Here is a 13,415-nt window from a genome sequence, read left to right as displayed (position 1 = left end):
AATAAGATCATGAAAGAATTCAATTCTGCCTCATTTGTAAGTCGCTTTGGATAAAAGTGTCTGCCACATGTAAATGTGAATTTCTACTATGCTTTATTAATATACTGTCCCATGGATGCCTTCCTTATTTCTTGTATTCTCTATTGGATTTACCTGAAAAGTATACCTAAAAAAGTCATGGTGTGAACTTAGTACTTGGTGTGTGTTCTGGACGAGCTTACAGATCTTTTCAGAACAGTTACACATTCGACTTCTGGCTTAGGTGAAGCTACAGAGCAAAAAAGCAGTAATGTAATGTAAAAGTTTCATCTAATTTGTCTCAAAATTCAAACATTTTCTTGATGTAAGAAAGCTCATAATGTAATTTTCATGTCTTTCAGTTGAAGAATGATATTAGCATTCTAATCACTTAGAGTCAAAGTTAAATGAGTTACTGAAGCTTGTGTTTTAAGTAACTGAACAGCGTGTCAAGCTTTAAAATATTTGTGAAAAATTTCCAAACATGACAAAACCTATTACATGCCTCATATAGGTCTTGCCTTACAGTGTCATGAATTATCACATACAGATTGAATTCCTGTACCTCATAAACGAAACAGTAATTCCATAGTTTTTTTAAAAAGGGCTTTTGTTGCACTACCACCTGAAGAACACAAATCTCAAATGTTCTTCGAGACAAATGGACAAGAAAAGACACAAAAGCAGCATGATTCTTGATTAAGCACTTGGCAAACATGAGAACTGGGATTTTGGGATTTACTATTGGCCAGTTGTTGATGATCCTTTCTGACATGTAGCCAAAACTTATCTTGCAGTGTGACGATGTCTGTCTGATGTCTGATATGTGATAGAATACTGCAGCTGCACGATCTATACCAAACTCTCCTCAACTCTGATCCTCAAAACTATTTTTCAGCTCTTCTGACTAGTGTGTTATAAGTTTTGCACAGGCCAACAACTTGCACATTTCTATCAGAAAATATAGAAATTTGACAGGTTCATTCCATTACACATTCACTGAGTCTTTCACAACAACAGGCAGGTGTTGTTGCTCAGAATGCATCTTTCTGACCTTACAATTTTTTATTCCGTTGTTTTAAGGAACTGTCCAAAACATGCAAGCTGGAGGTTGGAAGCAAGCATGACAGTTTTAGAAACCTTCATCTAAAACAGCAGCAGAGTTGTTATTTAAATGTCTAAAGTGTTACTTTCTAAACTACACTTTCTAAACGAGTGATCTAGAATTTGACCCATTACAGTAGAGACCGTACCACACATGGTTTTGGATTTAAGAACAAAGATCAACATCCTTATGTTTTCCTGTCTCATATTATGTTCTCCTGTCTCATTGTTTTTTCCTATATCACCACTAGTTACGTTTCTGATTAGTGTCAGTGTGTAATTTTCTAAATATTATAATATTCTTCCGGCAGCATGTGTGTGCGCATAGTTGGCTTTTTAATCCTTGGGCTCGGGACACAGCAGGCTGTTACCCCATCTAACATTTCTGCAGCAGCCAGCAGGTCTTTGGTAACCTGCTAGATTTTCCCACCCACACAGACAATGCAGCTGTGCAGAAGGACCCGCGAACCCTCCAGAGACCCGCTCTAAATCACTTCACAGGGAGCCCTGACTGTGTTCCAGGACTTTATTCTCACATGCACTTTCACAGAACTTTTCATAAGGGAACACAGGGCCTGTTGTGTAAGAAGAGAGGTTTAACTGCACCATCAGCCCTGCTTAGACCTTAGAGTGGTTATGTTCTAGTGATGCACCTGGAGGTAATACTAAGCAATTTAGCAAAATGAGTAAAGCACAATGTGCAGACTGAGAAATCCAAAGGATGCAAAAATTAAGTAACAAGCTGTTTAGGATGACTTCACACATTCTGATAACAGGGGTTAGAAGTCCATCAAAGCAAATTTAATCTCGCCCCAAAGAAAAGTGTACATTAACTGAAACAGAAAACAGTATACTGGACTGAATACTGTTCTACAGAATTTTAAAGCCCCTTTACATTGAATGAGCTTAAGTATTTTAATTCACACGTGCCAATGGATTTAGTAAACTACACATATTGGAACTTCTTGATTCCTTATTTATATGTTTCTGCTCTTAAAATGAGTATCTGATAAAAAGCCTATATGTGATCAACTGTGGCAACAAAGCCAAAATTCCTCTCACTGAGACGGTGGGAAGTAAGGGATGTCATTAATCATAATCTAAGCCAGTAATGTACTCCACAGTTTTACGTTCAGATGTGTTATCAGTCAGAACTGAGTGTGCAACACTTACGTTGAAGGCAGCCTGCCTCTCCATCCAGCTGAGACCATCCAGGACAGCATTTGTATGTTGTCTTGAAGTTATGTTTGAAGACCTGTCTGTAGCCTATGTAGCAGGCAGTCCTGCAAAAAGATGTGATTACTGTAAAACAAGCAAATTCAATCAAACAACATGGAAACTTTGTTCTTCATTGTATATTATAAAGAGCTTTGGAGCCAATCTGAGGGCATTTTGTAAAAAACCTGATTGCCCTAAACCCCAATTAGTTCAGCATTTGTTCGGTGCAATGGCAACATTTGGCATGTTCAGTGTCTGTTCCATGAGGGCTATTCAACAATCTTCCATAATTGCAGAGGGGTTGATGGCTTTGGGAGCCGTGAGCTTCCTTTTGAATCCTGAAGCATCCGAGACCCTTAATAACCATCGTCTCTCAACAATAGGATCAGTTTCCAACTGCTGTCTTTCTCTGCCCTCTGCCCATTCTCAAAAGAGGATAGAAGTTGGCCAGCTCTGAAAGGTGTGCCATTGAGAAATGGCTGTTTGGGTAAAGGCTATTGATAGTGTCTCTCACTATGTGTCCCGGGACAGAGAAAACTCTGTTTTGTAACGCTACAGCAAGTCTGGGGTAGACTTTCAAAAAACTACTAAAATGTTGGTAAAATTGTTCATGTCAACACCTTAATTGTGAACGAAGAATGCCTAATTTCTTATCAAATGCACACTTTATAAATTGCACAGTGAACACTATAAGGCTATAGTTGTTTTAGGATATGTAGAAGCAAAATAAAGATCCAAAGATGCACTGGTTCTTTAATATGTCGTTCAATCACTTTAATCAAATGAACACTTACCTCCTCTCATAGTGCATACCCCATGCCTGATCTGTGCTGCTTTGCCTACACACCTTTACCATACGTGTGAAAGGCTGTTTCTCAGCTGTCTCTTGTACTGGGCAAACATTTGGCCTTAAGGACAATGACAAAATAATGGTCTAGGCTCATTTAATGTGAATTCTATTCAGAATTCATGTGAATATTCTATTCTTGTGCATGTCCCAAAATCTGACAACACATCCAAGTGCGAATGTTCAGTCTATTTCATTGATACTCTATAAAAAAGGATGAGTAGGATCAAGTGCCTGAAGAAGTTCTTGTGAACGTTTATGCAAACTGATCACATTTATAGTGTAGCATACATAGAGCAGGGGTGGTGGGCACATACCTTTGAAATCTTGTGAAAGGTTTTTGTAATGATGTGCAAATTTATTTGAAAAGATGTAGATAAATGATCGTCCAATCCATCCTGTGCAAATATTTATTAAATTAAATTATTATATCTTACGTTTTGGCTCATTAACACTACATTGCAAACGTATTAATTGTAAACAAACATGTTATGCAGAATAAAAAGAAAAGTAGAGTTGAATCAATTGCTTTGTAAATTATTTTAGAAATAACTTTATCAAAACAAACAAAACACAAGTATACTTAAACAAATACTGAGAAACCCAAATACACCTGCCTAAAAGTGAACTAAAACGCTGTAAGCAGTGAAAGCATTTTTGTAGCTATTTGCTGCCATCTAACGGCATTAACCGTACTTTAGGAGCACTGAACTGTAAACTAACTGTAAATTATAAACGCACTAACATTTTCAATCAGGACAAATATTTTAAACCTTAATGAATATACGTTGTTTACCGAAGCAAATGATATCCTAAACAAGACACGCAAGAGAACAAGTAGAACAGGTGAACGTTTAAAAAGCCTACTGTCTATAGGTAACGCGCGCGAGTGCCTGATCATAAATGTTGGAGCAGACGCTCAAGCCCTCTAAAATATGTAATATAGATGACCTTTACTATATATTTTTTGTATACTGAAATAAAACATCCTATACGATGAAAATAATACATTTACATTGTTTGTTTGTTTTAACAGTTAGCTGTTCGGGTCCTTTGCCGCACGGCATTGTGGGAATTATTCCTTTGCAGCAATGGCTTGGCTTGGAGTCAGATTAGCAATATCTGTGTCTTTATTATTTACTGCGTCTGCGGTATTTGAAGATCAAGTTGGAAAGTTTGATTGGTATGTTATCGGACTTTACACCTATGTGTTGTGTTTACATTTTGTGTACTGTGTGTGACTTCTGCGGCCGTTACAGAACCCGGCACTTCAATCAGACTGGTGTCAGCTGCACCAGGCTGATATCCATTGCTAGTCATTCATAGATAATTTGTCATTAAACACTGCGTTTTCTTTCAGGAGGCAACAGTTTATCGGCAAAGTGCGTTTTGCCTTGTTCGATACTCATTCTCAAGCGTCCAAAAAACTCTTGGTGGCAACTGACAAGAACGTGTTTGCTTCCCTCAATTCTAGGACAGGCGACCTGTGTAAGTGTTCACGCTCCTCCGTCTATTTGCAGCCTCACAGAAGATGATTGCATTAATGCGTTTTAGTTTATTCCTCTGATGTCCTTGTAATGTTGCAATAAAACAAAATGTAGTTTTAATTATACATTTTTGTTTTCTTTAACTATGTGTCTACAAAATGTAAATTAACTCTTGTTACGAATGGCACAAGTGTATTACTGTACACCAGAGTCGGCGCCAGACCACGACTAACAGGGGGGCAAGTGGCTCACAATCAGCATTATTAATACAAAAAAAGTCAAAACTACCACATCTGTGCAAGGGCACACTTACAACTCGTGCAGGGTGCTATTTTCCGTTCAAGTGAACAAGAATAACACAAATTAAACAATATTACCACACACAGTCGCAACAAAAACAGCAGGTTGACAATTATAACTTGTGCTGTGATATAATGCTCCTTCGCACCAAGGCTTGCTAAAAGTAATGAAACACGTACCTTTTAAAAAAGCTAAAGGCTTCGCGTGCGAACATTAAACCAACTTAAAACTGTCCTTCCATTCGGTTGTAAATTTTCCTTTTCCAAAGCTGAACTAACTGAGCCTTCCGTTTGTGGAGCATCGAGCGTCTGTAACTTTGCTAATTGCTAGCTGTTTCCCTCCACACGTATAACGTTACATACATTAATACACTGCGTAATGACGCATCATCACAACAACCGGACTAGATTAATCTTTTTTACAAAGTAAACACGTAGGCTAGGCTACCATTTTCATTTCCACTTTGTTTAAAATTATTTAAACGTTAAAACGTTTTATTAATTATTTCCAGTATGTATTACATGAATTTAAACCCGTGGGGGGCATGGCCCGCGAGTGACCCCCCCTTGGCGCCGGCCCTGCTGTACACACTTTTGCGGGTCTAACATTGCTGACATTATCTTATCCTATGATAGAAGAATTTAGGAGTAGTATTTTACCTTCTTAGACTGCAATAACAACTTCTGTTATAAGGGGTTTATAATAATAATACCCGCTTTTGGTTCTTGCAGTCTGGCGTCATTTGGATAAGACTGGACCAGAGGGCCACCTTGATTCACTTCTTATGTATGGACAAGGTAAGTATGTGCTATAAAGCTTGTATTTGTTGAGAAAGGCAATAGGCATTGTTTTTATTTTCGCCTTTGCACTTGCCATCTCTTAGATGCTGTTGTAGTTGTTGGGAACGGGCGTCTGCTTCGCTCCTGGGAGACTACAGTTGGTGGCTTGAAGTGGGAGACAGTGCTTGATACTGGAAGGTTATATAATGTTCATCTTTAATTCAATTACAATCAAATGTATTTTTTTAAATTTGAATGGTTAGATAATGCTGTTGGTTTCATTGTTTAAACACAGCTTTAAGGCTGCTGCCTTAGTTGGAGTTCAGGACCTTGTCAAGTATGTTGCTGTGCTCAAAAAAACAGCAATCTCTCTTCATGACCTCTCCAGCGGTGGCCAGATATGGGTGGAAAACCTGCCTGACAGGTGAAAAGATCTTTAAATTGATCATAGCAAAATATTCTTTAGTCGATTATTACTAGGAACGATCGGTATGACCCAACATACTCTTATGCTACAATAAATATAAAACTTTGTGTCTTAGTTGTTTCATCTCTTTTTATCCTACAGTGACACTGTTCAGTATCAAACAATTTATTCCGAAGGAAATGGACTGGTGTTTGTTTTGGGACTTGTCCCAAACTCTCATGTTGTTATTGTTGAATACAAAATTGAAGACGGGGAAATCATGAATAAGGTATTGCTTTCTGTATGCAATGAACATTAATATAGTAATGCACAAATATTTTTCCTTATTGTGTAACATCAGCAGTCATACAAAGTCCAATGTGATGAGAGATTGTGGTCTGTCTGAGTCAGATTATGTGTAAATTAAATTATATGATCTTTTCCCATTACATATTTGTCACTCAGAAATCAATTCAAGCTGCATGGATGTCAAGCCTGGAGAGCAGTTGTGCAGTTATTAGCTCAGGGATCCTCTTGTGTGTGGATCAGATCACACAGTCTCTGTATACACTACCACTGCAGTCTGTGGAACAGAAGGAAATGAAACAGATCCACCTTCAGGTGCATGTCACTATATTTATTAATAACATACATTGCTTCTTCATTTTTCTGTATTGATCTGTAATTTAATTGGAAACTCTTCTTTTTCAAAGACTCTGGATTTGGAGGTGGCTTCAGGATTTCAGCCGGTTCTGACATCTACTCAGCCAAACCCTGCTCAGCCTCCTCTCGCTGAGTTTTTCCTGCAGCTCAATCCAGATCATCACATCCTGCTGCAGCTTAAAGACGGCCTCATTGCTCCGCTCAGAGACTTCAATCCAGTAAGAACTAATACAGCACACAGAACTAAGTACTAAAATGGATGTGTTTGGAAATCTAGAACCGTTTTTAAGGGTTTTGCTGTGATGACTCAACAAATGGCATTTTTTTAAAACATTTTAAATTTTACTAATAAATTCAGAATGTTAGCAGAAAAAACAGGATTGTTAAAAAATAATTTTGCCCAAATTGAAACTTGTCTTATAAATTACTTACCTTCGTGCCATCCCAGATGTATTTCTTTAACTGAAAACAACTTAACTAACTTTGTTTAACTGAAAACAAATGAAGAAGCCAACTATATGTCTCTACATGGGACCCAACATGTTATGTCTATTATGTCTTTACTTGTGTTCGGCTAAAGAAGAAAGATCTGGAATGGCATCAAAGTGAGAAAATTATGGGAGACCTTTCGTTTTTGGCTGAAATATTGCTTAAAGAAAAATTGGAATAGTTATTAGAATTCCTCTCTAAAATCTCCTTTGTATTTCAGTCCAATCTGGTTGCTTTTGCCACAACTGGGGAGAAGACGGTTGCTGCAGTGATGTCACCAAAGAATGAAACTGTGAGTCAGCTTTCAAAACTTTTCACTGAAATGTTTCTCATACAGTTCTTCAACCTTAAGCTGATTTTTTTCACTCAAGGCCTGCAGTATCAACCTGTTCAGTGCTGACACAGGCAGGAGACACCTAGACACCACCATCATCTACCACTTGGACCCTAATGTAGGAAAGCCCAACAAAGTAAGCACAAATTCCAAAATGTCTGATTTTTCCATCATTATTGTTGTTAATTGATGTTAATTAACTTGTATGTTCTGCAGTTATACGTCCATGCTTTTCTGAAGAAAGATGACTCTGTGGGCTACAGAGTTATGGTGCAGTCTGAAGATCACACGCTTACGTTTTTACAGCAACCTGGTATGAACGGCACTTTACATTGTTACTTCACACTTAGATGGTAAACTAATATTCGTTAACATTTTGTTGTCCCAGGCAGGGTAGTCTGGATGAGAGAGGAGGCCCTGGCTGATGTGGTCACCATGGAGATGGTTGATCTGCCACTCACTGGAACACAGGCTGAGCTGGAGGGAGAGTTTGGAAAGAAAGCTGGTAAAGTTAAAGCATCAACGGGAATCAGAATACAACACATCCTTGTTTCTTTGTTGCATTCTTTCTTGCTTATTGTCTTAATTATTTCATCCCGTCAATATGGAGCAAACCTAGATCAGAAGCGTTAAAGTGATTTTTTTAGTGTAAAACATTTACAAGCAGGTTTTACTTAAACTTAGGAGTTTCTTGCTTCACTCAGTGTTTGTTATGTGGCTGTTGTGTTGTTGGATGAATTACTTCTGCTTGCTAAGCGTGGAATGTTGAAACGCCTGTCTCACCAAGCTGTCCTGTAGTCGAAGCTTTTCTGCACTTTCTGTCTGTATTTATTTCCTTATTTCTTCTTTTGCCTTTTTTGCTGCACTTGGATCCAGCCATTCAAGGTAAAGTTGTGAGCTTCTTTATTTTGCTTTGGTTCTTTATAACATGCTTAAATGTTTAGTCTTTTGACTTTCAAACTATGCATTTGCTCAAAACTCTAACTAATATAATGTTACTTGGCAGTCTTATATATTTTGTTGTTTGCTTGCTTTGCTATGTTTGCTAATTTCTAATTATCTTTTTGGTTACAGATGGGCTGTTACCCATGGTGCTTAAGCGCCTGTCCTCCCAGTTCATCCTACTACAGGCCTGGTTGGCCCATCTCTGGAAACTCTTCTACGATGCCCGGAAACCCCGCAGCAGTGTGAAAAACGATGAGGTCACCATAGAGAATCTGTCTCGGGATGAGTTCAACCTGCAGAAAATGATGGTGATGGTCACTGCCTCTGGCAAGGTATGTTCAGGAAAAGCATCTGCTCTTTTGTATTTTCCGTTGTTGTTGTGGTCAGTTAACACATTACTTTTGTTTTTTACACATAGCTTTTTGGCATCGACAGTAAATCGGGAGCTATTTTGTGGCGGCACTATTTGGAAAACATCCAGCCCAACTCAGGTTTCAAATTAATGGTACAGAGGTCGACTGCTCACTTTCCTCACCCTCCACAGTGCACACTTCTTATTAAAGATAAGGTGAGGTTGTAAAATCCACGCTCTTTCATTAATTCCCAGTGCTTTTTTACGACATTGCTTATTAAACAACCCTCTGATTTAATTTGGAACATACTTTTGCTAAATAACTGAAAAACATCAATTGTATTTATAGGACATAGGTCTTGCAAGCCTCCATGTCTTTAACCCCATTTTTGGAAAGAAGAGTCACAGCAGTGTTCCAGCCCTACCCAGACCAATCCTTCAGACTCTGCTGCTACCTATCATAGACCAGGACTATGCTAAAGTTCTACTACTTATTGATGATCAGTATAAGGTAGGTCTCTGTTCTTCCGACAGGTGATCGGTATATCTTTGAGAATGTGATCTGTACCTTCTCTTGTCCTTTACAGGTCACTGCTTTTCCATCAACTAAAAACATCCTTCAGCAGCTTCAGGACACAGCATCCTCAATATACTTCTATCTAGTGGACTCCAGTCAGGGCAAGCTGTCGGGTTTTCGCCTGCGCAAGGTTACCATCCATTTACACCCCCTCGCAAACATAAGCATTATTGATGGTGCTTTTTTCATGAGAGTTCAAATGTCCAATTTTCATTAAAATAATAAAAATATTGTCACTCCTGTAACAATTGTTTTGGGATTTTTTCTTCAGGATTTGTCTACAGAGTTGATCTGGGAGGTGGTCATCCCCACTGAGGTGCAGAAGATCGTGGCTGTCAAAGGAAAGCGTGGGAATGAGCATGTTCATTCCCAGGGCAGAGTGATGGGTGATCGAAGTGTGCTCTACAAGGTACAGTCTGTGTTTTCCACTATTCTTATAGGCCTAATGAGGACAAGTCCTTTCATTAATCATATATTCTATCTAATTTTGTTTGTCGGCAGTACTTGAACCCTAATCTCCTGGCTGTGGTGACGGAGAGCACAGACACCCATCAGGAGCGTAGCTTTGTTGGAATATTCCTGATTGACGGTGTGACCGGTCGTATTGTGCATGAGGCAGTGCAGAGGAAAGCCAGAGGACCTGTTCACTTTGTGCACTCAGAAAACTGGGTGGTGGTTAGTATACAAGCTAATCCATCTCGTTTAAACATACTCCTACAGCGTTATTACGGATATAGAAAATAAAGTTGGCCAGTTCAGAATGCAACAGTGTGTTTTGTGTGCTCTTCTCTTTAGTATGTGTACTGGAACTCCAAGTTTCGTAGGAATGAGTTTTCTGTATTGGAGCTCTTTGAGGGAGCCGAGCTGTATAACAGCACAGTGTTTAGCTCGCTGGACAGACCACGTCCACCTCAGGTGCTACAGCAGTCGTACATCTTTCCTGCTGGTATAAGCACCTTGGAGGCCACACTTACAGAGAAAGGCATCACCAGCCGCCATCTTCTGGGTTAGTAAAGTGCATAAGAAATTTATATTATAAGTCTGTGTTGGGGATATGAGAAATTATAAAATCTTCTTGTATTGTTACAGTGGGGTTGCCTTCAGGCAGCATTTTATCCTTACCAAAGCTGTTCCTGGACCCACGAAGACCAGAGGTGGTCTCGGAACAGACTCGGTAAGTTTTTAACTAATAATTATGTTGTGATTCATAAAAATAACATCATTGATCTTGAACAATATCTCGCTATTTAGGGAGGAAAATCTCATACCATATGCTCCAGAAATGCCCATTCGTACAGAATGGTTTATAAACTACAACCAAACCGTATCAAGAGTAAGAGGTATTCACACTGCCCCCTCTGGCTTGGAGTCTACTTGTTTGGTAAGATTTTTTGAATATGCATATTATGTCATGATGTTATTATTAAATGAAATGTGCCATTTAGTGTGGCTCAACAATGACTTTTTCTTCTACGCTGTAGGTGGTTGCATATGGCCTTGACATCTACCAGACCAGAGTGTTTCCCTCCAAGCAGTTCGATGTCCTTAAGGATGATTATGACTATGTACTGATCAGCAGTGTACTCTTTGGTCTCTTCTTTGCTACCATGATTAGCAAACGTCTAGCGGAAGTGAAACTTCTCAACAGGGCGTGGCGATAAGACTCATCCTAATGGCCTATTGACTTCGCTCTCGTCCTCACTGCAATGTGGTTGACACATTGATGGCAGGAGACAAGCTGGTGACCATGTCAAGACTGCAAGATCATTTGATAAGTTTGGTGTATTTTTTGCAACCAGCTGTCTTGGAGATCTTGTGGTCATTTGAGTGTAAGTGCATAGAAGGCCATGATAGTTTTTCCCTATTCAGAGAGACGTAATGATGTAGGTCATCCCCTCCCCCCAACAGTTGACTGTCTAATTTGTTTATTTATTGTGCCTTTCGAGGTAACATGATTTTAGTAGACTTGCAAGATATAACATAATTAGAAACAAAACATCTCGGATGCCCCTCTGTATATGTTTTACTTTAACATTTCATGGTGCGATGAGTCTGCTTATTGGGAGGCTTGATGGATGGATTAGGTGTATTTTCAGAATGAATATTGATGAGTTAATTGCAAAGGGACGCCATCCAGTGAAGTGATTGGATTTTGAATAGATATAAATAAATAAATAATTAAACTCTTAGGAAATGTATTAACTAATGTACAGGGTTGTGTGGCAAGGGTTTTACTGGGCAAATACAAGTGCACATAAGAACTGAAATTTCAGAAGATGCTTGGATTGTTTTCTCTTGTACATTAATGAAGGTTCTTAACCATTTGGATAGTCTTTTATAGTTATTTTGTGGTATGTCACATGCACTGGATGGTTTGAAGCCGATTTTCTTACTTGATCCTAATATGCCATATCATACTTTGATTTTGTCTTGTTCTTGTTACAGATCCTTTATGATTTACTAATGTCAAATGTGTCCACTCCTTTTGTTTGATTTGGTAAATTACATGCCTGTTTATATGCTTTAACAATTTCGCAAGAAATTTCCTCTGCTGGAAATTAAATGATGTCAGAAAAATCGTTTAATGATATTTGTAACACCAGGATGGACAATTGAATTGGTGTCAAATCTGCTGTTTCTGCATTAATTTATTTGTTTTTCCCCTTTAACCAATAATAAAGATGGCCCATTCTTAATTGTTGACTCTTGAATTTTATTGAAACTATAAAAACTCCAGTTGCAAAATACTAGTCAAATGTATTTTGGTTGCTGCTATTTTGTATTGTTTTAGATTTATGATACTATTAGCTAGCTTTGTAAATTGATTAGAAAGTCAAATTTACCTGAAAGCGCTGAATTTTCTTTCATGACCACAGCATGTGTATCAATATAACTACATGTCCTTTATCAACGTTACCGCACACTAGACTTTTCATGTTTATTTCTGACTACACTTCCTGTTATTTGGTGCCTGATGATTAACCTCATTTCCGCTCCTAGCTTCTAATTCAGAAGAATCTCAAGATGGCGTCGAGTGGAGGAGATGGAGAACCTGAGTGGACCGCCGCCGTACGGCCACTTTTATCAGCGTCCTACACGGCTTTCGAAACGAAAGAGCTACCTCAGCTTATAGGATCCATCATAAACAGGTCAGGCCAGGACTTGTTTGTTGACTTGTTGCCGCGCAGGAGTGAAATAGTGTTGAGTGACTCCGCATTAGCTGTAATGCTATGGTTGCTCTGAGGATGTGTCATAAAACATAGCTACCTGCCTAAAGTTACCTTCACAGCTTTTTGCAAACGATGTGTGCGTTTGAAACATTACGCTGGCTCGTGTTGCCGAATATGTTGTCTTTCATGCTTTCGGTAGCCAAATAAAGGGCATTTGAATGTGCCAAACGAGCATTCGCTGCCTAAAAATGCTGTATACGTAGGCAGCGCCCAAGGTTTTGACACACGGCCGTAGTGTTACTGTGCATTTACAGTAACGTTAGCAGAAACATCAGATTCTGCTTCATCATCAGGCTAGAGATTCCACTTTGCATGCATATAACGTTAACCAGTCTAGTTTACATTTTAAGAATGTAATAGACCCGAATAGATAACCTGGCGACACCCACCACTCAATTAAACGACTTTGTATTTGTGTTGGTAGTGAATAAATTGAATAAGCTTGTTCCCTCGATTAACCTACACCATAGCTAGTTAGCCTGCCAACAACTATTAGCTCTTGTCAAGAGCAGCGTCCCTTTAAATTGTCATGCATTTAAATATTCCGTTGTACGTCAGTAATAACCACATTAGCAACATATTATTTAAAATTTTAATGACAGTCAGTTTTATTAAAAGCGAAAAGGGAGGTGTGGCAGATAGCTAGCTAGCAAGCTATGACATAGT

The 13,415-nt window shown here is 38.7% G+C and overlaps 2 protein-coding genes across 15 annotated transcripts in view; both read left to right on the top strand.

The window, feature by feature from the left end:
• The first annotated feature begins 4,255 nt into the window (after window positions 1-4,255).
• Window positions 4,256-12,222, top strand: emc1 (ER membrane protein complex subunit 1). The gene is made up of 22 exons (XM_057362967.1): window positions 4,256-4,370; window positions 4,548-4,675; window positions 5,706-5,771; window positions 5,858-5,951; window positions 6,049-6,177; window positions 6,322-6,448; window positions 6,625-6,780; window positions 6,873-7,040; window positions 7,532-7,603; window positions 7,683-7,781; window positions 7,862-7,958; window positions 8,034-8,150; window positions 8,720-8,922; window positions 9,009-9,158; window positions 9,292-9,453; window positions 9,530-9,649; window positions 9,791-9,928; window positions 10,021-10,194; window positions 10,315-10,525; window positions 10,609-10,693; window positions 10,771-10,900; window positions 11,001-12,222. Exons 1-22 carry the CDS (start codon window positions 4,279-4,281, stop codon window positions 11,178-11,180), a joined length of 2,898 nt encoding a protein of 965 aa, XP_057218950.1. The 5' UTR covers window positions 4,256-4,278; the 3' UTR covers window positions 11,181-12,222.
• A 316-nt stretch (window positions 12,223-12,538) lies between these two features.
• The window catches only part of ubr4 (ubiquitin protein ligase E3 component n-recognin 4), a 45,102-nt gene continuing 44,225 nt past the window's right edge, over window positions 12,539-13,415 (top strand). For all 14 annotated transcript variants that reach the window (XM_057362953.1, XM_057362951.1, XM_057362952.1 and 11 more), the window contains exon 1: window positions 12,539-12,668. In XM_057362953.1, the coding sequence (XP_057218936.1) occupies window positions 12,544-12,668 (125 nt within the window). In that variant the 5' untranslated portion in view covers window positions 12,539-12,543. The remainder of the gene's footprint in view (window positions 12,669-13,415) is intronic.

This window comes from Triplophysa rosa, linkage group LG21 (genome assembly GCF_024868665.1).
Source record: "Triplophysa rosa linkage group LG21, Trosa_1v2, whole genome shotgun sequence".
Classification (NCBI taxonomy): domain Eukaryota; kingdom Metazoa; phylum Chordata; class Actinopteri; order Cypriniformes; family Nemacheilidae; genus Triplophysa; species Triplophysa rosa.
This window is presented reverse-complemented; position numbering and strand designations above follow the sequence as displayed.